A 24,816-nucleotide genomic window follows, 5' to 3' on the forward strand; every position below is an offset into this window, starting at 1 on the left:
CAGGATATCCAGCAAAACAACAAATAAACTCCGCCTTCTTATAGTGAAAATGGCACACTGGGATGATAAAATCCAAACACTTGGATTTAGGGATACCCTGAGAGAAATGGGATATGGTGTGGCTAATGACCTAACATATTTCCAGCGACAAGAGCTAGGCAGGTTACGTCGTGAAAACCCAGATAAGAGGTTTTTTATAAAGGAGGGAAACTTGTGGAGGATGTGAAGAAGGATAGTGAGATGAGAGATAGCCAAGCGACACCAGAGAGAACTACAGCACACAGACGGGAGAGAAGGGATAGCCAGAACATCAGAACATCACCCTCACAAGGACATAGACGGGGAGGTTCACACACAGGACCACGACTTCTGAGTTCTCGCGCTAAGGCCTGGGACAGGACAGCAACCCACTAGGGGTGCGACGAGGCCGAGCGTGATTGCAGGACGCCTCATGTAGATCCGACAGATGATGCCGATGATTGTAAATTTGAGAATAGAACATTTGTATTCTGGAATGTATCAGGACTTAATTCTAAATTAACTGATCAGGACTTTACCGATTATTTAAACTCAATAGACTTCATCGGCATAACAGAAACATGGATAAAAGATATAGACACAAGTTTGATATTTCCAGGATTCAAGCTATGGATCAAAGAAGCTGAAAAGATTTCCAACTTTGGTAGACTTTCTGGTGGTATTGCCATATTAGTTAGACAACAACTATATGTAAAATGGTGTAAAGTTTACGACAGTGGCATGTTCATGCTGTTAGATAAAACCGTATTTGGATTTTATTTAATGTTTGCTATATTCATGTGTTTATGTGCACCCTGAATGTTCGACTTATGTTTATTTGATGATCGGGGGAGACTTGAATGCCAGAACTAGCACTGAATCCGACTTTGAAGAAGATGATATCCTTGAATATCTCGAGGGACATGATAACAGTGTATGGGGATTTCTGTTAGACAATTTCAGCTTAAAAAGATTTTCTGTGGATTTATCTTTGAATAACTTTGGTAAGAGCTTACTATGCAGTATACTAAATATACATATTATGAATGGAAGGTATGGGTCAGACGACGGGGTGGGAGATTTTACTTTTATAGGAAACCAGGGTGCGAGGGTGGTGGATTATGTTATTGTCTCGTCCTAGTTGTTTGATATGCGCCATAGCTTTGACATACCGTCTCATCACACCTTCCTGTCACGACTAGTTTACGTACGCATCTAGTACGTGACCCTACGCCACGCAATACACGTAACAATGCTTCCTTCAAATTTGTGTGGGTTGAAGAGAAGGCTAAACAGTTTAGAATAAACCTTATTTCTGGGACTGCTCATGATTTACTGGAAAAGGCTGTAGATGTAGCATTTGTTAACGTTGAAGAAAGTATTGGGTACTGGTATATTACTGAAGCTGTTATTATTGCTGCATCTGATATGAAGAAAATGAATAAGGGCTGTAAATATGAACAACAATGGTCTGATAACGAATGCCAGCTACTTGAAAAGGAACGATGTAGACGTTTAAGTAACTTTAGAAAGAATAAGGACAGAGGACCACTAACATACTATTATAGAGTAAGATGTCAGTACAACGATGTTTGTAAGAAAAAAAAGACAGAATATTTCGAACAAAAACAGAAACTGTTGGAATCAAGCATAGATAATTCTAAAACATTTTTGTCATCATTAAAAGCCATTAAATCAAATAGATATTGCAAAAATGACATTGATATTCAAGCCTGGTTTGAGCATTTCCAGGAATTGGTTTTCAGTTCCATTTAGCCATAACGATAACAATTTATTTGACGTGGAATTCAAAGAAGATAAAGTTGACAGTGTAACAGCTGATATTCTTGAATGTCCATTATCTAAAGAGGAAATTATTGACAGCATATCCAACCTTAAAGATAATAAGGCATCTGGAAATGATAATGTGATAGTAGAGTTTTTGTAACATTCCCCAGATATTTTAATACCATATTTGGAACTTATTTTTAATATCCTTTTAGAGAGATCATATTTACCAGATAATTGGACAGTTGGCATTATTGTTCCTCTTCACAAACAGGGCGCAACCAGCGATGTTAATAATTACAGAGACATAACTCACCTAAGTACATTCAGTAAAATATTTACTTCAATTATTAATAAGAGGCTTGTTTTCTGGGCAGATTCTTATGATAAAATAAGTGAGTCAAAAGCAGGTTTTAGAAAAGGATATTCCACCACTGACAATGCTTTTATCCTATATTCTATCATACAGAGATATATATCAGTGAAACGAGGGCAGCTATATGCAGTATACGTAGATTTTGCAAAAGCTTTTGACTCTGTGAAAAGGGTAAACTTGAGGTCACTTTTTCAAAGACATGGGCGAAGTAGCAAAATTGGAAAGTTATTGTGCTCTCTATATCAAAATGTGAAGGCGTGTGTACGGAACAATGGCGCTATATCGGATAATTTTGTAAGTGGCATGATTGTCCGACAAGGGTGTATATTAAGTCTCTTCTTATTTTCCTTCTTCATAAATGAATTAGCATATCAAATCCAAAATAATTGCACTGATGGAATACGACTACACCCCGAAACTATTAAATTATTTCTGCTTCTTTTCGCTGACGATATAGTCATGTTCTGGAGCACAAAACCTGGCTTGCAAAAGCAATTATTTGTATAAGAGAGTTATTGTGACGGGTCAAAGCTTACTGTAAATATGGATAAAACCAAGTGGTAGTTTTTAAAAATGGTGGTAACATATCAAGAAAAGAAAAATGGCTTTACAGAGGGAAGCCTGTAGAAGTTGTTCCATTTTATAAATACTTAGGCGTGTGTTTTACAAGTATATTAACTTGGTCAAGGAATGCACATAACATTTCATTGCAAGCCAAGACATTTTTTGTAGGCATATTGAAAAGTCTTAGAGCTCTGGACAATATTACATATGATGTTTATTTTAAAATATTTGATACAAAAATAAGACCGATTATATTGTATGGATCAGGAATTTGGGGCCTAGAACATTTGGATTTTATTGAGAAAATACATTATTATGCATGTAAAAAGTTCTTGGGTGTAAAATCTAGCACAGAAAACGCAAGGGTATATGGTGAATGCGGACGGTTTCCCATGTATATCAATAGTTATTTAAAGGTTATTAAATACTGGGTCAAGCTATTAAATATGCCATCTTCAAGATACCCTAGAAAATGTTATAATGTGATGCTTCTCTACGACAGCCATGGGAAACAAAATTGGGCATCAAAAGTTAAAAACATGTTATACGAATGTGGATATGGTTATATTTGGTTACAGCAACATGTAGATATGACAAAGCATTTCTTCTCCCGTTTGACACAGACCTTAAAAGATATGTTCATCCAAAAATGGCATGGTTCTTTGTACAGTTCTAGAAAAGCAAATAACTACACTACATTTAAGACTACTATTATACTAGAACCTTATCTATTAAGTGTAAATTTACATAAGTTAGAACTGCTCTTTCTCGATTTCGTTTTGGCTCTCATGATCTATTTATTGAAACAGGCAGATATGAAGGTATTGCAAAAGAACATCGACTTTGTAGGATTTGTAAAACTGATTGTAGTGAAGATGAATATCACTTTTTATGTGTATGTCCAGTGTATAAAGATTTAAGAGCAAATATCTAAATAACTATTTCTACCGCAACCCAAACGGTATCAAATTTTGTAAATGAATGACTTGTGATTGTACAGAAACTATGAAGATCATAATCCCCAGACACTAACCTCATGTTGTCACGGGGGCTGGTAGACCTGCAACGTCTGTGAGTAAGGGACACTCTGTCATAATTCGACTCTGACAGAGATCTGACATTGTTCTGCTAAAAACAAGTGAGGTGAAATGGTGAGGTTGGTGAAACTGGGTTTAACTTCGCGTTCAAGATTGTTGCATTTATGTAGCGACGTACATGTACGTGTGTGTGTGGCTGCTTGTACTGGTCCGGACAAATGGCGATTTTATAGTCCTAGCCCAACTAGACACAATGCCGCAGTTTAACATGATGCCCCACTCACACACACTATATTGACTCCAAGCCAGACAGTCCTTGCTTTAACCCCTGAATGCCGAGCACCAGGCAGGGTAACAAGTACCATCTTTTAATGTCTTTTGATATGAAGCATTGAGGATTCAAATGCCGGACCTTCCGCTCTCCAGGCAGACGATCTACTACTAGACCACGAGGAAGTCTCTTAAAAACAGACTTTTTCCGATTGTTGAGGTCATGTGATATGGTTTCAAAACGTGTTTCAAACATGGCGGACATTGATGATGTTGAGAATCGATCCAATGGGGTACGTGGGAACGGGTGGGACTCGGAGTCCTCTCCCAAACCTTGCGGGGCCACCTGATCCACCAGGTGCAGGTAATAGGTTGTGGTGCCAATGTCAGAGTGGGATGCCTGCTCCTCAGTTTCAGGGACAGGCAAAGGGATCTTCCCTCAAAGGGTTTGACAGCGTCCAAGTGTGACAACCTTTCGATACTCAAGGGTAACTCTGAGTATACGATGTATCGCCGGACGAATCTTGTTGGTTACAATCTTTGATCTTGTACAAGCTGTTATAATGTATCCAAAAGGGTCTGGGCTGTGATCAGCGAAACTTTGTTGTAGACACCAGTATACACATTTCCCCTCGTGCATGTGCAGTTGCCTTAAGGCTGAGTATAGGGTTTACCTAAAAGCTATTAGATAAGCTATCAGTGAAGAGGACGTCTGGTGAAAATGCAAAAAAATTATAGTGTAAGGACCCAAAAGAGGAATTATGTCTATGATGTAACAGAGTTAGGATACTGAATTAGTTTTCCAATGTGTGGGTGATTCTCTGGACAAACCTGGCAAATCATTTGGCACTCTATGGTAAATGGAGAAGGTAAAGACATACCATTCACACACATGTTCTAAAAGTTAATTCATTCAGCGAAATTACGTTTTAAACCTTGATTATCTTAAGAATTACATTTTATTTCAACCAAAGGCTCGCATAATACAATGTTTATTGTACTAGGTAATATTTATGATACATAAGCACACACAGCTAATAATCTATAATCACTTGTGAAGACAACGCACTCAACACCTTCAGTCATGGATTATCTATCACTCCTTTGAAGAAAAATTGAATCAATAACAGCACAATATTGGTTGGATATTTTATTGTTTGTGTGGATTATTATTATGTAATAAATATCACAGTATATGTATAATTCAAACAATGAGACTTACAAATGCAAAACTTGATGCTAACCATAGCCATCAGATAAACATAATGAGTACAGTTATAATGGGCTTCAGCTACATCACATTGGACTTGAGCACGGCGAGACACATGTGATGATGCTGCAGCTGACCCTGCCACTGTGTCGGCCTGTGAGGAGACATTGCAGTGTCATACACACTTCTCTAGATATTGCGTCATACAGGCTTACACAAACACACACAAGGACTTCACACTAGACACTCCAGCTAGTAGACACACATGGCTGGCTTACTTCTGTACAATTGTATGCAAGAGTTTATACTGGCTAAATTCGTAGAAATCACTGTTGTTTATATTACAAGACTTGACACAATATGATGGTCTTAAGTTAAAAGTATTCAAATTGACAATTTATCACCTGATTGAAGGTCAAGTGCATGTTATAAACCCATGGGCGTTATCTTTCCATGCTTCAATAAACATACATAATACTCGGCTGATATAGGGAATAAGTTGAAGACAAGGTAAATGCAATCAATTGTAATATAAAAACCCTGGATTTTCAGGAGTGCAAATGATATATTTATATATGTATGTATGTACACAATTAAATGCAGTTAATCAGAAACTACATACTACAAAAAGGTCCTCAACCTGAACATGTCATAGATAGTGCCGGGGGATTGTTTCATACAGCAATCTTAGGGAAAAGATCATACTCCCATAGTTGAACATAGACTTGCATATAGTCACAGTGCTAAAATCACTTCGCGGAATGATTTGGTTTGTCTGTTTGTTGTTTAAGGCCGCACACAGCAATATTGCAGCTATATGACGGCTGTCTGGACCAGACAATCCAGTGAGTGACGCAATCGGGATATGATGACATGCGTCAACCAAGTCAGCGAGCCTCACCACCCGATCCCGTTAATGGCCTCTTACGACAAGCACAGTCGCCTTTTACGGCAAGTATGGGCTCCTGAAGACGTATTCTAACCCGGATCTTTACGGATCTCGTGGTATGAGGCCTAGGGTCTTTACTGTACAAGTAATCATGGTATGACTTCTGTTGTACCTAATCAAAGATAGTTGTAGACTCCTAGACCTAAACACTTTGTGCACATGGGCCCAGGTATCCTACTGAAACCTGCCTAAACATCAAGAAGACATGTTTCTGAGAACAGAATACCGTCTTCATTACCAACATGACAACTTGAAAGTGTTCAAATATTCTATATGTTGATATTTGATTTATCAGTCTGGATAGACAGTCACATTATTAGGGTCTTTGCCTGAATGGTCCAGGGCTCATCCCATTATCATCATCTCTCTTGATAAGAAGAGCACTTGTTTAATGTTACATGAATTCCTTGACAAACAGGGGGAGTCCAATACATTGACTGTACACAACATGGACGGCAACAGTTCCTGACATGGAGGACCATCACACAGCAACATACATATCACAGATGAATGACAGACACACTCCGCACTACCGTGCATTGGAGGACTGTGTTCGGGGGCGATCCCGGGAAGACTTGGGAAGTTTCTGTGGTGTGTGGAACCCAGGAGACCTAGAACAGAGATATATACATGCGGTAAAATACACAAATACAAAATTAGTAAAATCTAAATATTTTTTACATTTGTATACTTATCCTGCATTACTCCTTAATGCATTCACTGCTTACCTTACGACAAAAAAAACTGGGACAGCTAACCGGCGATGGTCCTTGGGTGAATTATTCTGTTCACAATCCAACTTTTATATCCCGCCGTCGCTGTCCCGGTGATCACGTGACCAAAGGTCAACTCTTCACATCACTGCCTGTCGCCCGAGCTTAAAAAAACATACTTTTGAGGTTTCTGAAGCCAAAGTGGGGAGGCAAGTCTGCGACGGGTGGGCCTTAAACGTAGTAATGCAGGATAAGTATACAAATGTAAAAAATATTTAGATTTTACTAAATTTTTTACTTATCCTGCATTACTCCTTAATGCATCTGTATCGGACGGTATGGAGGTGGGAAATCCTCAATACAGAAACCTCAATAATTCACACCCTGACACCTGACACAGATTAGTCAGTAACCCGTTAAGCGGAAAAGTTGAGAAAAAACGCTTATACGGTAGGGTATTACAATGTGGCAAACAATTGCACATGGGAATTAAAGAATAGTTCCCTATACATTTTAGTAATAAAGACAACGAGCTGCTCAGCCAAATCTTTACTTACTATGTGATTATAGCCCTGATGACAATAACTTGTCTTCCCTTGGCGAAATCTGATCAATAACACCGAACAGGAAAAGGCTCTGTATAGGGCGTGTATATTATTTGCGTCGAGGGTTGGTGACTTGCTGAGCTACAACCAACGGCCCAAAACTGCGTACACCTTCAATGTCCTCGAGAGTCACATCGCGAAGATAATGACTAGCGAAAACTGTGTCAGACCTCCAAAAACATCCTTCCATGATTGTCTTGATAGTACAATTGCTGTGTAAGGCCATGGTAGAGGCTAATGCCCTGATCTCATGAGGATTATTCGTTCTTGGTGGATCCAAATTGGCGATCGAATAAGCCTGAAGGATGACTGCGCGTAACCATAAGGATATGGTGTTGCGACTGACCTCGGTCGTGGATGTAGCAGATACGGGTATAAATAACCGCTTCCTCGAACCACGCCTAGTCTTGGAACGGCGGATGAAAATTCGCAGTGCCCGTACCGGACATAATAGAAGTTCACCCTCATCCTCACTGCCCACAATCGTCGAGATTGGTGGAATGGTGAAGGAACGATCAGGTTGGCCTGGTAATTGATTCTTGGCAATAAAATACCAGCACAACCCTAGATGTACCGCTCCGTGCGTCCCATGCTCAAAACGAACCCGGGTGATGTCGATTGCATGTAATTCGCTCACCCGTGCCGCTGTGGCTAATGCCAAGAGAAACATTGTTTTCTTGGTGAGGTCATAAAATGAGGTTGCATTGAGGGGCTCAAATGGGGGTCCTCGCAAACCTCGAAGTACCACGTTCAGATCCCACGCAGGTGGGCGGAACTTGGTCTTCTGATCCTCAAGCCTAAAAGAGCGTAATAAGGCCTGTAGTTCCGGGATCTTAGTAATCTTACGATTATCCGGAACGGCCAACACTGAGTTAAGTGCAACCAAGTACGTGGTAATGGTGCTACCTTTCAAGTGTCTCTGGGTACGCAGATGTAGGAGGTATTCAGCTAAAAACTGAGGTGACGCCGTAGTAGGATCTTGACCTTTTGCCTTGCAAAAAGTCTCAAATGATCCCCACTTATCATCGTAAAGGCTTCTAGTAGAGGGACGATGAGCTAAGGTTATAGCTTTAGCTGCCCGATCCGAATAGCCTTTGGCACTTAATGCCTTTTTAAGACGAACCAACCGTGCAGACGAAATTTGTCTGGTGTTGGATGAGGCAATTTGCTGTGAGGGTGGATTAGTAGGTTGGACCACTGTGGAAGGTGTAGTGGATCTTTTCCTGCTAGCTTCCTGAGCTCGACGAACCACCCTCTCGCTGGCCACCAGGGCGCGACCAAAGTCAGAGCAAGTGTTCTTGTCTCTTGGATCTTTTGTATTACCCTGGGAAGTAGAACTGGTGGCGGAAATGCATACGCCTTTATTCCTTCCCAAGGAATGCTGAATGCGTCCACCGCCCAAGCCTTCGGATCTGGTAACGGGGAGACATATGTCAAAAGTTGGTGGTTTTGGCAAGTTGCAAACAGGTCGATGTTTGGTTGCCCGAACTTCCGAACCAATAATTGGAATGCTTCTGTGTGAAGTTTCCACTCGGTGGGTGCTACCCTGTCTGGGCGTGATAGAGCATCGGCCAGAATATTTCGACATCCGGGGATGTGCTGAACTATGAACTGTAGTTGCAGCCGATCCACTAGATGGAAAAACCTGAATGTCTGTTGAAGTAGCGAGTTGGAGTGTGTTGTTCCCTGATTGCGCAGGCACCACACCACAGTGCTGTTGTCTGTGGATATGGATAGTTGGGTTGATTGTAGTTGATTCTGCCAATGGGATATGGCTAGAATTACGGCTTCCAACTCCAGATTGTTTATGTGCCATTTCCGATGAGCGCTTGACCATAGCCCTGAGACTGTCTGGTCTTGTAGGTGAGCACCCCACCCCTGAAGGGAGGCGTCTGCGAATAGGTGTAGATTCGGGGACAACCCTGATAAAGAGATTCCTCCTAAGACATTCGACTCTATCGTCCACCAACGGAGATAAGGTCTCAAATTCGTTGGTAGCATGATGGCCCTGAGTGGATCCTGACCCCTGATGTAGGGATTCAGGAATTGTTGTATTGGGCGTAACTGTAATCGGCCTCTGTTGGTTAGGTCCTGGGCTGAGGTGAGTAACCCTAGCAACACTTGCCATTGGTGAAGTGTGCGTGGTTGACAAAGAGCAGGTGACAGGAGGCGTAAAATCTTGTGCCATCTGTCCCTGGGAACCGACAGGAGGTTCTGATCTGTTTGAAATAGTCCTCCTATGAACTGGAGTCGAAATGATGGAGTTAACTCCGATTTCGCCTCGTTGACTATCCAACCCAGTTGATATAGTAGTCTTCTGGTGAATTCCCGGTGACATATTAACGTCGGTGTGTGTTGATGACACAGGAGACAGTCGTCTATGTACGACTGGAACCAAATGTTCCTCAGTTGTAGAAACACAGTTATGGGCTTCATTATTCGTGTAAAATAGCCACGGGGCCACTGAAATGCCAAATGGGAGTACTGCCCACTGGTAGTGGACCCCATTGAACTGGAACCTGAGGAATCTGCGATCTTTGGGATGAATCGGTATGTGCAGATATGCATCCTGTAGATCGATACTGATCAAGGAATCGAACGCTTTTATGCTGGTTCTGAGTAGTCTCAATGTAATGAGGCGGAAATAGGGTGGACGCTTCAGATAGAGCTCGTTGAAAACAGAGAGATTGTGTATCATTCTCATCTTGTCTGAGCCCTTCTTGGGTACCAGGAAGATGTGAGAATAAAATCCCGGAGTTAGCGCTGGGGTGTGTATAATCTCTACGGCTCTTTTCTCCAATAGTAAGTCTATGTTGGCCTTTAAAAGGACATGTTGCTTCCTTGGATAATTCCCCGGAATGGGTGCCGTGGTCAACGGAGGAAAAACCTCTATGTCTAGTTGGTAACCCTGGCGTAGAATGTTGAGAACATAATCGTCCCTGAGGATGCTCCAGTTCTTCCAAAACCGATTCAGTCTCCCGCCTACAGGGGTATCGACAATTGGGACGAATGGGGGTAGGAGATCCCAGTCGTGACTGTCTAACATTTCAATGTTTGCCCCTCCTATCACCTCCCTTACTGTGGTATTTACCACGTCGGGATTGATAAGAACCCTGGGGTTTTCCTCTGCCACGCCCCTTGCCACGAAAAGAATCTTGCACCTGTCCTTCCTTAAGCGACTCACGTCTAGGCCTGTAGTTGCCTGACTTGCCCGATCGCTGGGAAAAATTTTGAGAAACATGCTCCAAAGCCTTGAGTGCTGTTTCATCCCTAGCGTAACTGGAAACCTTAGCGTGTGTGTCTGAAATCTGTTCGTTGAACAGAGATGATGAAGACCAAGGTTGACGTAGCAATCTGCGTTTAAACTCTGAGTCCCAAGTAGATAAGGCTAAATAACCCAATCTCCGAGTGACAGTTATTTCTGCCAACGCAGCTTTAAGATGATTTCTTATATGGTCAATCTGACGCTGTTGAAAATCAACTATAGTTTGGAGGTGATCTAGTCTGTTAGGATTATCCTCTGACAGATCCTGCTCTACCGCCCGAGTAGACGATGCTAATGCTGCTAAAGGTTTTAATACCCTTCGGATTTCTGTTTCAATAAACGCAACTCTGGTATCCTGAACCTTAAGAGTGGTAGGCCTTGACGAGCCTGTCATTCTGTGTATATCCTCATCCAAACTATGTGCCTGGTTTGCTGCCTCAAAGCCATGAATAGGAAATTCATCCTTCCTAAACCTGGGAGGTCTGAATGACGGTGTAAGTGTGAGCTTGGAGAAGTCCTCATCCAAAGATCTAATCATATCTGACATCATAGGGTCAATCGGAATCGACGTAGGATGTGTCCAAATAGTATCTTTTTTATCTACCCCACTACCCGGGGAAGGTACTGAAATGAGGCGGTCAGCTACCCAATCAGGTACTTGAGCCAGGCTAAGGTGAGTATTCCATTCGTTCGCGGAATCTCCCTCCTCACCATTAGAACCATCTGATGAATCAGAACGACGTTGATGTGTACGTCTTGATGGTGAACGACTTCTACTCCGATGTGCAATATTACCTCTGACCGAGGGCTTAGATGAACTGCCTGGTGACAAGGAATCATGCGTTGATGTCCAAGTACGGGCAGGTGTACTGGTACTACTCAACGAAGAATGTACTGTATTATGACTCATAATAGGAGTGTTATACACATTAGTCACTGGAGTAGGTGGTAAAATATGTGCCGTAGATGTAGTTGATGCAGGTGTCTGATACATAGGCATAGGTGTAGGCAAAGGCATAGGCGTAGGCATAGGCGTAGGCGTAGGCATAGGCGCAGGCGTAGGATACAGTTGTGTCATAGACTGCTGCCACATTGATTGTAGAAAATTTTGCATCCAATTAGTGTTTGGAATTGGCATAGGCACCTGCGCTGGATACATTGGTACGGCGCTAAGCTGATCGTGCGCTGGTTGCGTAATATCATACGCTGATAACCCTTGGGCTGAAGTCATTGTAGAAGCGCTTGGGTAGTAGGGCTTGGCTGCGCTCGGCGCAGGCATATGAGGCGCAATGCTCAATGGAGTAGACTTGAGTCTAGCTTGGCTTGGCGCTATCCCCGACAACGCATCTTGAGACGCTGGCGCACTGTCTGCATACGTAACAGATGTAGAATTCTCCAAATTAGGTGCAATTATAATACGCCCAACATTCTCCGGGAGAGAAGATTCCGGTGGCATGTGCACCTCCGCGGTGACAGTTACGGCCGACCTATTATCCCTCATAGATAAAGGTTGCGTCGTAATGATCGAATCCTGTCCCTCGCTCATTTGCGATAGCGATAGAGACATTTTCCTTTTCTCAAGACGTGATTGCTGCAAAATACGTTTGTGAGTGACTTGCCTATACCTCGCGAAACTCTTTGGAGAGAGGTTTTTACAAAAAACACATTTAGAATTTGGTGCACAAATTTGTGTACATGACAAACAACGTGGGTGAGGATCTTGAATAGATTTTTTCCCACGACAATTAGTACAACGCGCAAGCATAAGTTACGCAATAATATACTAGAAGAAAACGGGACTGGAATTTACTGCCGTAGATAATTTCTCGGCAAAATATTTGAACGAGTTGATAGTGTATAAATGCTTGAATATACGCAACTCAATGAACCGCCAAAGCTAGAAGTATTGAAAACAACATATGAAATATGTTATACATACCTAGCCGATAATTGTAAACAATTGACTACCTTTACCAAGCAAACAATTGTAACACAATTCAAAATGGCGGGGAACAGATAGCACGTGGCGGGAAAAAAGACACGTCTCTTTTTCCGCCTCAAAACATCAAATACAACTTCACAACATGTTGAAAGTAATATGAAAGGTATACATCACCCATCGCAGAAGAATTTTAGAATGGTAGACGAATGGAAAGCCTAAATAAATCCAAAAAAACAAGAGCTCCGCTGGAAACGTCCTAGCTATGTCGCGACAGGCAGTGATGTGAAGAGTTGACCTTTGGTCACGTGATCACCGGGACAGCGACGGCGGGATATAAAAGTTGGATTGTGAACAGAATAATTCACCCAAGGACCATCGCCGGTTAGCTGTCCCAGTTTTTTTTGTCGTAAGGTAAGCAGTGAATGCATTAAGGAGTAATGCAGGATAAGTAAAAAATTTACATTTTTAACAAAAAATGGCCATCAATTGCTTTTCAATTTGGCTGCTGTGGAGGCCATGATGAACGTCATATCCAAACCTCTTGAACAAATTAAGGTGTAATCATTGGTGGCACCAAGCATGTGAAGTTTCAAGTTCACTGGTCCAGTGCAAGCAAATGCATTATCTAACAAATGTGACTCTCTTCCCTGCATGGTTGCTTACCTCCCCTGTTTGTGTGCGGATCCAGGGCCTGACTTGATAGGACTGGGTCTCCCAACAGAGTAAGAAACCTCAGAATCCTCTCTAAATGCAAACATAGAAATCATACAACACATCAGGCACGATTCATGAGGCAAATCATAAATAAGTGTCATGTTTAGAGGTGAAACATTCAACTTCAAAGAGGGACACTAATGCTTTGTCTTTATTTTGTCCTCTACTACTGTGCTAGGCGATAGTCTTCTGATCAAGAGACCTATAGTATTTTGTGTTTGTTTGCTGTTTAATGCCGAGTCAGATGACCCTGTTCTGTGATAGTCTTCTGTTCAGGTAAACCTACAGTAAAGCTCCCCTACCTAAGAGGAACAAATCTGTCCTCAAACTACCCGAGTCAGATGACCGTGTTGTGTGATAGTCTTCTGTTCAGGTAAACCTACAGTAAAGCTCCCCTACCTGAGAGGAACAAATCTTTCCCTGCTGCTGGAGACATCCGGGTCCGAGACGGAAGGAATAATTTCAAATTCATCAGGAGGAGGAGAACTGTCCTGCTGGAAGAAAACAAAATGTCACAAGATGGCTTCTGTGTCCTGCTGTAAGTCACAATGTGCTGTCCTTCAGAAACTTTCCTGACACATTAATCTAAAACGGAAAGTAAGAGCAGAATTCATCAATAAATATTAGAGTTAATAATGTCGGTATTGAAGGGCGACTGACGATAGTACATCTACCTAGGTCAACCTACCTGATGAGAGTACATCTATCTGCCTGTATTGGAGGTCAACCTACCTGATAAGAGTACATCTACCAGCCTGTATTGGAGGTCGACCTACCTGATGAAAGTACATCTACCTGCGGGTATTGGAGGTAGACTTACCTGATGAGAGTACATCTATCTGCCTGTAGTGGAGGTCGACCTACCTGATGAGAGTACATCTATCTGCCTGCATTGGAGGTCGACCTACGTGATGAAAGTATATCTACCTGCGGGTATTGGAGGTTGACTTACCTGATGTGAGTACATCTATCTGCCTGTATTGGAGGTCAACCTACGTGATGAAAGTTTATCTACCTGCGGGTATTGGAGGTTGACTTACCTGATGTGAGTACATCTATCTGCCTGTATTGGAGGTCGACCTACCTGATGAAAGTAGATTTACCAGCGGGTATTGGAGGTAGACCTTCCTGATGAGGGTACATCTATCTGCCTGTAGTGGAGGTCGACCTACCTGATGAGAGTACATCTATCTGCCTGTAGTGGAGGTAGACCTTCCTGATGAGAGTACATCTATCTGTCTGTAGTGGAGGTAGACTTACCTGATCAGAGTACATCCATCTGCCTGTATTTGAGGTCGACCTACCTGATGAAAGTACATCTACCTGCGGGTATTGGAGGTCGACCTACCTGATGAAAGTACATCTACCTGCGGGTATTGGAGGTAGACCTACCTGATGAGAGTACATCTACCTGCTGGTATTGGAGGTCGACCTATCTGATGAGAGTACATCTACCTGCGGGTATTGGAGGTCGACCTACCTGATGAGAGTACTCTCGGCGTACTGCATTACTCAGTTCTTGTTTGAGGCTGGCTACATGGCGTCGATGTGACTCGATTTCGTCCTCCAGGGAGTGGATTTTGGCCACAGCCTGGTGCTGGGTGTCAATGAAGGCACCCACAAGGTTCTGTCATGAAGGATATCAGTGTCAGGTTAGAGCGAAATAAAGACTGGAAGGTGCCCGTTTCCTTAGGATTTGTAAAATTTTGAAAACGGTCCTGATGAGAACACATTCCCATATACTTAGTACATTCATATTTCACAATACAATGCAATCCTTATTCCCCAAACAGTACACGTTATTATACTGCTGCCTACAACATACACACCTGACATGCTATCAGCTCTGGGCCTGCCTTGCCAACATCAGTGGGGATAAAGTCAACATTCAGCAAAGCCTTGGAAAGTTCGGCATCATGGCGACCAGGATCTTTGAGTAGAGACATTTGTCTTTTAGCCTAGATTTAAAAACAAAATGATTGTTATTAATGCTAAAAAATGTCTGGTACTTGTGTACAATACTGTTCACCAACATGAGTGAAATTGTGAACAAACAAATAATCTGTCACGTGACAGTACAGCTGTATTCTTTCTAATCTCTCATTTTATCATGTGTATGTCCCCACTATCTCTCCAGACCCCTTACTTGTCTCTCTACCGACACCACGTGTAGGGTGTTAGCTGTGTCTCTACCGACACCAGATGTGTAGGGTGTGAGCTGTGTCTCTACCGACACCACATGTGTAGGGTGTGAGCTGTGTCTCTACCGACACCACGTGTAGGGTGTTAGCTGTGTCTCTACCGACACCACATGTGTAGGGTGTGAGCTGTGTCTCTACCGACACCACATGTGTAGGGTGTTAGCTGTGTCTCTACTGACACCACATGTGTAGGGTGTTAGCTGTGTCTCTACCGACACCACATCTGTAGGGTGTTAGCTGTGTATCTACCGACACCACATGTGTAGGGTGTTAGCTGTGTCTCTACCGACACCACATGTGTAGGGTGTTAGCTGTCTCTCTACCGACACCACATGTGTAGGGTGTTAGCTGTCTCTCTACCGACACCACATGTGTAGGGTGTTAGCTGTGTCTCTACCGACATCACATGTGCAGGGTGTTAGCTGTCTCTCTACCGACACCACATGTGTAGGGTGTTAGCTGTCTCTCTACAGACACCACATCTGTAGGGTGTTAGCTGTGTCTCTACCGACACCACATGTGTAGGGTGTTAGCTGTGTCTCTACCGACACCACATGTGCAGGGTGTTAGCTGTCTCTCTACCGACACCACATGTGTAGGGTGTTAGCTGTCTCTCTACCGACACCACATGTGTAGGGTGTTAGCTGTCTCTCTACCGACACCACATGTGCAGGGTGTTAGCTGTCTCTCTACCGACACCACATGTGTAGGGTGTTAGCTGTGTCTCTACCGACACCACATGTGTAGGGTGTTAGCTGTGTCTCTACCGACACCACATTCGTAGGGTGTTAGCTGTCTCTCTACCGACACCACATGTGTAGGGTGTTAGCTGTGTCTCTACCGACACCACATGTTTAGGGTGTTAGCTGTCTCTCTACCGACACCACGTGTGTAGGGTGTTAGCTGTCTCTCTACCGACACCACATGTGTAGGGTGTTAGCTGTCTCTCTACCGACACCACGTGTGTAGGGTGTTAGCTGTCTCTCTACCGACACCACATGTGTAGGGTGTTAGCTGTCTCTTTACCGACACCACATGTGTAGGGTGTTAGCTGTGTCTCTACCGACACCACATGTGTAGGGTGTTAGTTGTCTCTCTACAGACACCACATGTGTAGGGTGTTAGTTGTCTCTTTACCGACACCACATGTGTAGGGTGTTAGTTGTCTCTCTACAGACACCACATGTGTAGGGTGTTAGCTGTCTCTCTACCGACACCACGTGTGTATGGTGTTAGCTGTCTCTCTACCGACACCACATGTGTAGGGTGTTAGCTGTCTCTTTACCGACACCACATGTGTAGGGTGTTAGCTGTGTCTCTACCGACACCACATGTGTAGGGTGTTAGTTGTCTCTCTACAGACACCACATGTGTAGGGTGTTAGTTGTCTCTTTACCAACACCACATGTGTAGGGTGTTAACTGTCTCTCTACCGACACCACATGTGTAGGGTGTTAGCTGTCTCTCTACCAACACCACATGTGTAGGGTGTTAGCTGTCTCTCTACCGACACCACATGTGTAGGGTGTTAGCTGTGTCTCTACCGACACCACATGTGTAGGGTGTTAGCTGTCTCTCTACCGACACCACATGTGTAGGGTGTTAGCTGTCTCTCTACCGACACCACATGTGTAGGGTGTTAGCTGTCTCTCTACCAACACCACATGTGTAGGGTGTTAGCTGTCTCTCTACCGACACCACATGTGTAGGGTGTTAGCTGTCTCTCTACCGACACCACATGTGGAGGGTGTTAGTTGTTTCTCACCTCATGGAGTGCTCCCTCGACCGACTTCATGTAGTGAGACAGGATATCCTTATCTCTGGAGAAGAACAATAGTACAGACAGTTAGTAGCTCCACAGGATGAGAGGTAGAACACACAGATCTACAGCAGACTATGTGTCACCAAATAGGTCAAATATTACTACAATGTCTTTGCATGTTGCACAACTGTCAAAAATTATCAGGGCAAATGCGTTCTTTTTATAACTCCAAGGACTAAATGGGGGTTACCTGTTTGCTGTGTGCAGTGCGTTCTCGGTGTCGGCCATGTTGCCGGTGACAGACTTGCGCTCCATCTCCATCTGGAGCACCTGCTTCTGCAGTTGGCGGATGGACTGTTCCCGCCGTCGCAACTCCACCTTCGCCTCTGACAGCCCCTGCAGAGACATCGTGACTATTGTTATACGGCATAATACTTTATTCTTTAACAGTGATTGTAACTGTGCTACATTGTTTCTGATTCAATAGACGGCATTGTGTTTGGGCAGTGATCAGTCATCAGGAAGTTATGATATCTAGATGTTAGTGTGCTGTGTAAACTTTCGGTCCGGTATACCACAGTGATAGTATGTTTTCAAAACATATGGAACTTTTTGAGTATCTGGTTAGCTATATGAGGGACAAAACGTGTTTACAAATCTTTCACACATTTTGTCTCTCATGCATTAAAACCCTGCCAAGCCCATCTCGGAAGCTTGACCACTGTCCCCCATTTTGGTGTTTGATACTGCCCACTGCCATCATATTATTTATTGCCATTGAATATTGTACTACCACTGTATTGTGTTCTGCCATTGTATATTGTGCTACCACTGTATTGTGTTCTGCCATTGACTATTGTACTACCACTGTATTGTGTTCTGCCATTGTATATTGCACTGCCACTGTATTGTGTTCTGCCATTGACTATTGTACTACCACTGTATTGTGTTCTGCCATTGACTATTGTACTACCACTGTATTGTGTTCTGCCATTGTATATTGTGCTACCACTGTATTGTGTTCTGCCATTGTATATTGCACTGCCACTGTATTGTGTTCTGCCATTGACTATTGTACTACCACTGTATTGTGTTCTGCCATTGACTATTGTACTACCACTGTATTGTGTTCTGCCATTGAATATTGTACTACCACTGTATTGTGTTCTGCCATTGTATATTGTGCTACCACTGTATTGTGTTCTGCCATTGTATATTGCACTGCCACTGTATTGTGTTCTGCCATTGACTATTGTACTACCACTGTATTGTGTTCTGCCATTGACTATTGTACTACCACTGTATTGTGTTCTGCCATTGACTATTGTACTACCACTGTATTGTGTTCTGCCATTGACTATTGTACTACCACTGTATTGTGTTCTGCCATTGACTATTGTACTACCACTGTATTGTGTTCTGCCATTGACTATTGTGCTACCACTGTATTGTGTTCTGCCATTGAATATTGTACTACCACTGTATTGTGTTCTGCCATTGAATATTGTACTACCACTGTATTGTGTTCTGCCATTGTATATTGTGCTACCACTGTATTGTGTTCTGCCATTGTATATTGTGCTACCACTGTATTGTGTTCTGCCATTGAATATTGTACTACCACTGTATTGTGTTCTGCCATTGAATATTGTACTACCACTGTATTGTGTTCTGCCATTGTATATTGTGCTACCACTGTATTGTGTTCTGCCATTGACTATGGTACTACCACTGTATTGTGTTCTGCCATTGACTATTGTAATACCACTGTATTGTGTTCTGCCATTGAATATTGTACTACCACTGTATTGTGTTCTGCCATTGAATATTGTACTACCACTGTATTGTGTTCTGCCATTGACTATTGTACTACCACTCTATTGTGTTCTGCCATTGACTATTGTACTACCACTGTATTGTGTTCTGCCATTGACTATTGTACTATCACTGTATTGTGTTCTGCCATTGAATATTGTACTACCACTGTATTGTGTTCTGCCATTGTATATTGTGCTACCACTGTATTGTGTTCTGCCATTGACTATGGTACTACCACTGTATTGTGTTCTGCCATTGTATATTGTGCTACCACTGTATTGTGTTCTGCCATTGTATATTGTACTACCACTGTATTGTGTTCTGCCATTGAATATTGTACTACCACTGTATTGTGTTCTGCCATTGTATATTGTGCTACCACTGTATTGTGTTCTGCCATTGACTATGGTACTACCACTGTATTGTGTTCTGCCATTGACTATTGTACTACCACTGTATTGTGTTCTGCCATTGAATATTGTACTACCACTGTATTGTGTTCTGCCATTGAATATTGTACTACCACTGTATTGTGTTCTGCCATTGACTATTGTACTACCACTGTATTGTGTTCTGCCATTGACTATTGTACTACCACTGTATTGTGTTCTGCCATTGACTATTGTACTATCACTGTATTGTGTTCTGCCATTGAATATTGTACTACCACTGTATTGTGTTCTGCCATTGACTATTGTACTACCACTGTATTGTGTTCTGCCATTGACTATTGTGCTACCACTGTATTGTGTTCTGCCATTGAATATTGTACTACCACTGTATTGTGTTCTGCCATTGAGTATTGTACTACCACTCTATTGTGTTCTGCCATTGACTATTGTACTACCACTGTATTGTGTTCTGCCATTGTATATTGTACTACCACTGTATTGTGTTCTGCCATTGAATATTGTACTACCACTGTATTGTGTTCTGCCATTGTATATTGTACTACCACTGTATTGTGTTCTGCCATTGAATATTGTACTACCACTGTATTGTGTTCTGCCATTGTATATTGTACTACCACTGTATTGTGTTCTGCCATTGAATATTGTACTACCACTGTATTGTGTTCTGCCATTGACTATTGTGCTACCACTGTATTGTGTTCTGCCATTGAATATTGTACTACCACTGTATTGTGTTCTGCCATTGTATATTGTACTACCACTGTATTGTGTTCTGCCATTGTATATTGTACTACCACTGTATTGTGTTCTGCCATTGTATATTGTACTGCCACTGTATTGTGTTCTGCCATTGTATATTGTACTACCACTGTATTGTGTTCTGCCATTGTATATTGTACTACCACTGTATTGTGTTCAGCCATTGTATATTGTACTGCCACTGTATTGTGTTCTGCCATTGTATATTGTACTACCACTGTATTGTGTTCTGCCATTGAATATTGTACTACCACTGTATTGTGTTCTGCCATTGTATATTGTACTACCACTGTATTGTGTTCTGCCATTGAATATTGTACTACCACTGTATTGTGTTCTGCCATTGACTATTGTGCTACCACTGTATTGTGTTCTGCCATTGAATATTGTACTACCACTGTATTGTGTTCTGCCATTGTATATTGTAATACCACTGTATTGTGTTCTGCCATTGTATATTGTACTACCACTGTATTGTGTTCTGCCATTGTATATTGTACTGCCACTGTATTGTGTTCTGCCATTGTATATTGTACTACCACTGTATTGTGTTCTGCCATTGTATATTGTACTACCACTGTATTGTGTTCTGCCATTGTATATTGTACTGCCACTGTATTGTGTTCTGCCATTGTATATTGTACTACCACTGTATTGTGTTCTGCCATTGAATATTGTACTACCACTGTATTGTGTTCTGCCATTGTATATTGTGCTACCACTGTATTGTGTTCTGCCATTGACTATTGTACCACCACTGTATTGTGTTCTGCCATTGACTATTGTGCTACCACTGTATTGTGTACTGCCATTGACTATTGTGCTACCACTGTATTGTGTACTGCCATTGAATATTGTACCACCACTGTATTGTGTTCTGCCATTGAATATTGTACCACCACTGTATTGTGTTCTGCCATTGAATATTGTACCACCACTGTATTGTGCTCTGCCATTGAATATTGTACTGCCACTGTATTGTGTACTGCCATTGAATATTGTACCACCACTGTATTGTGTACTGCCATTGAATATTGTACCACCACTGTATTGTGTTCTGCCATTGAATATTGTACCACGTCTGTATTGTGTTCTGCCATTGAATATTGTACCACCACTGTATTGTGTTCTGCCATTGAATATTGTACTACCACTGTATTGTGTTCTGCCATTGAATATTGTACCACCACTGTATTGTGTTCTGCCATTGAATATTGTACCACCACTGTATTGTGTTCTGCCATTGAATATTGTACTACCACTGTATTGTGTTCTGCCATTGACTATTGTACTACCGCTGTATTGTGTTCTGCCATTGAATATTGTACTATCACTGTATTGTGTTCTGCCATTGTAATTGCTGTGCAGTAATTTGTGTTGAAATGTAAAGCTAGTTAATTTGGTAATACAATTGTTAATTGTAGACCATTTGTTGGTTGATTCACACTGAGTTTCACACATACAGATTTCTTGGTTAACATATTGTATTATAATAGGAATAGACCCTGCAGACACACGCGAGATATCTGCAAGGGATTCATTTTATCTAAGTAGCCTACTGGCCCAAGTTTTGGCTAACCTACACAGTACACTGTCTCATGAGATATTTCCGTTGATCAATATGTCCTTGTGACCTGCATAGAGAAAGATGTCCTTTTGACTGACCTGCATGGATCAATATGTCCTTGTGACTGATCGCATGGATCAAGATGTCCTTGTGACTGACCTGCATGGATCACTTTGTGCTTGTGACTGACCTGCATGGATCAAGATGTCCTTGTGACTGACCTTCATGGATCACTATGTGCTTGTGACTGACCTGCATGGATCAAGATGTCCTTGTGATTGACCTGCATGGGTCACTATGTGCTTGTGACTGACCTGCATGGATCACTTTGTGCTTGTGACTGACCTGCATGGATGAAGATGTCCTTGTGACTGACCTGCATGGATCACTATGTGCTTGTGACTGACCTGCATGGATCAAGATGTCCTTGTGACTGACCTGCATGGATCACTATGTGCTTGTGACTGACCTGCATGGATCAAGATGTCCTTGTGACTGATCGCATGGATCAAGATGTCCTTGTGACTGATCCCATGGATCAAGATGTCCTTGTGACTGACCTGCATGGATCAAGATGTCCTTTTGACTGACCCGCATGGATCAATATGTCCTTGTGACTGATCGCATGGATCAATATGTCCTTGTGACTGACCTGCATGGATCAAGATGTCCTTGTGACTGACCTGCATGGATCAATATGTCCTTGTGACTGATCGCATGGATCAATATGTCCTTGTGACTGACCTGCATGGATCAATATGTCCTTGTAACTGACCTGCATGGATCAATATGTCCTTGTTACTGACCTGCATGGATCAATATGTCCTTGTTACTGACCTGCATGGATCAATATGTCCTTGTAACTGACCTGCATGGATCAATATGTGCTTGTGACTGACCTGCATGGATCAAGATGTCCTTGTGACTGACCTGCATGGATCAAGATGTCCTTGTGACTGACCTGCATGGATTAATATGTGCTTGTGACTGACCTGCATGGATCAATATGTCCTTGTAACTGACCTGCATGGATCAGGATGTCCTTGTGACTGACCTGCATGGATCACTTTGTGCTTGTGACTGACCTGCATGGATCAAGATGTCCTTGTGACTGACCTGCATGGATCACTATGTGCTTGTGACTGACCTGCATGGATCAAGATGTCCTTGTGATTGACCTGCATGGGTCACTATGTGCTTGTGACTGACCTGCATGGATCACTTTGTGCTTGTGACTGACCTGCATGGATGAAGATGTCCTTGTGATTGACCTGCATGGATCACTATGTGCTTGTGACTGACCTGCATGGATCAAGATGTCCTTGTGACTGACCTGCATGGATCACTATGTGCTTGTGACTGACCTGCATGGATCACTTTGTGCTTGTGACTGACCTGCATGGATCAAGATGTCCTTGTGACTGACCTGCATGGATCACTATGTGCTTGTGACTGACCTGCATGGATCAAGATGTCCTTGTGACTGACCTGCATGGATCAATATGTGCTTGTGACTTACCTGCATGGATCACTATTTCATTGTGACTGACCTCCATGGATTAATATGTCCTTGTGACTGACCTCCAAGGATTAATATGTCCTTGTGACTGACCAGCATGAATCAATACATTCTTGTGACTGACCTGCACGGCTTCTGTGAGAGTCACCTCCTTGTCCATGCCCTGGGTGGCACACAGGTCCAGCCTGACACTCAGTTCCTCCAGCTGCTGACTCTGTTCCTGCAGCAGGTGCTGCGCCTGCTGCTCTCTACGCAGCGCACTGTTCAGCTCCTGACAGACTCGCTCAAACTTCTCCATGGTCACATACTTGGGATTCTGTCGGGAGGGGAGAGAGTCAGTGAGGAGGTCATTCCAAAGAGACCTATGTATCTACAACCATATGTTGCAGCCATCTAATGATACCTCTGTATCTACAACTATATGTTGCAGCCCTCCAGTGATACCTCTGCATCTATAACTATATGTTGCAGCCCTCCAGTGATATTTCAACATCTATAACTATATGTTGCAGTCCTCCAGTGATACCTCTGCATCTATAACTATATGTTGCAGCCCTCCAATGATACCTCTGCATCTATAACTATATGTTGCAGCCATCCAATGATACCTCTGCATCTATAACTATATGTTGCAGCCATCCAATGATACCTCTGCATCTATAACTATATGTTGCAGCCATCCAATTAGACCTCCGCATCTATAACTATATGTTGCAGCCATCCAGTGAGACCTCTGCATCTTTAACTATATGTTGCAGCCATCCAATTAGACCTCCGCATCTATAACTATATGTTGCAGCCATCCAGTGAGACCTCTGCATCTTTAACTATATGTTGCAGCCATCCAATTAGACCTCCGCATCTATAACTATATGTTGCAGCCATCCAGTGAGACCTCTGCATCTTTAACTATATGTTGCAGCCATCCAATTAGACCTCCGCATCTATAACTATATGTTGCAGCCATCCAGTGAGACCTCTGCATCTATAACTAAAAGTTGTAGGCTCCTTGCAATATTTCAACATCCATTAGGACTGCGTCGTATGAACTTTAACTGAATATGTTTAACTCAGTAATTGAATGTCAGATTGGTTTAACACTGCTTTGAACAGTAACTCAGCCATACAATGGCCTGTCAACTTAATGTGGAGGTAAGCCTAAAGGGATGCAGGTCCGAAATGTTTTACCACTTTGGCGAAACCCACGATCATGGAAATGGTGCCGACAAACCTAGAAACATAATAATAATAAATCTGTAATTCAAACCCACAGTCATAGATATCTTGCATGCCAAAGAGATGCCACTCTACACAGGGAACTGCTGC

The 24,816-nt window shown here is 42.5% G+C and overlaps 1 protein-coding gene across 6 annotated transcripts in view; it reads right to left on the bottom strand.

Moving 5' to 3' along the window:
* Positions 1 to 5,167: 5,167 nt before the first annotated feature.
* LOC124134225 (coiled-coil domain-containing protein 171-like) overlaps positions 5,168 to 24,816 on the bottom strand; it is a 76,336-nt gene continuing 56,687 nt past the window's right edge. For 3 of the 6 annotated variants that reach the window (XM_048403705.1, XM_048403701.1, XM_048403702.1), the window contains 8 exons: positions 23,615 to 23,806; positions 17,665 to 17,810; positions 17,418 to 17,472; positions 15,281 to 15,409; positions 14,932 to 15,078; positions 13,851 to 13,945; positions 13,401 to 13,481; positions 5,169 to 6,823 (listed from right to left, as the gene is read on the bottom strand). In XM_048403705.1, coding sequence (XP_048259662.1) covers positions 6,742 to 6,823; positions 13,401 to 13,481; positions 13,851 to 13,945; positions 14,932 to 15,078; positions 15,281 to 15,409; positions 17,418 to 17,472; positions 17,665 to 17,810; positions 23,615 to 23,806 — 927 coding nt within the window. In that variant the 3' untranslated portion in view covers positions 5,169 to 6,741. Of the gene's footprint in view, positions 6,824 to 13,400; positions 13,482 to 13,850; positions 13,946 to 14,931; positions 15,079 to 15,280; positions 15,410 to 17,417; positions 17,473 to 17,664; positions 17,811 to 23,614; positions 23,807 to 24,816 lie in introns of all 6 variants that reach the window. The other 3 variants (XM_048403681.1, XM_048403685.1, XM_048403692.1) reach the window with 2 other exon arrangements.

This window comes from Haliotis rufescens, unplaced genomic scaffold, assembly GCF_023055435.1.
Source record: "Haliotis rufescens isolate VD_foot unplaced genomic scaffold, xgHalRufe1.0.p SCAF_1, whole genome shotgun sequence".
Taxonomy (NCBI): domain Eukaryota; kingdom Metazoa; phylum Mollusca; class Gastropoda; order Lepetellida; family Haliotidae; genus Haliotis; species Haliotis rufescens.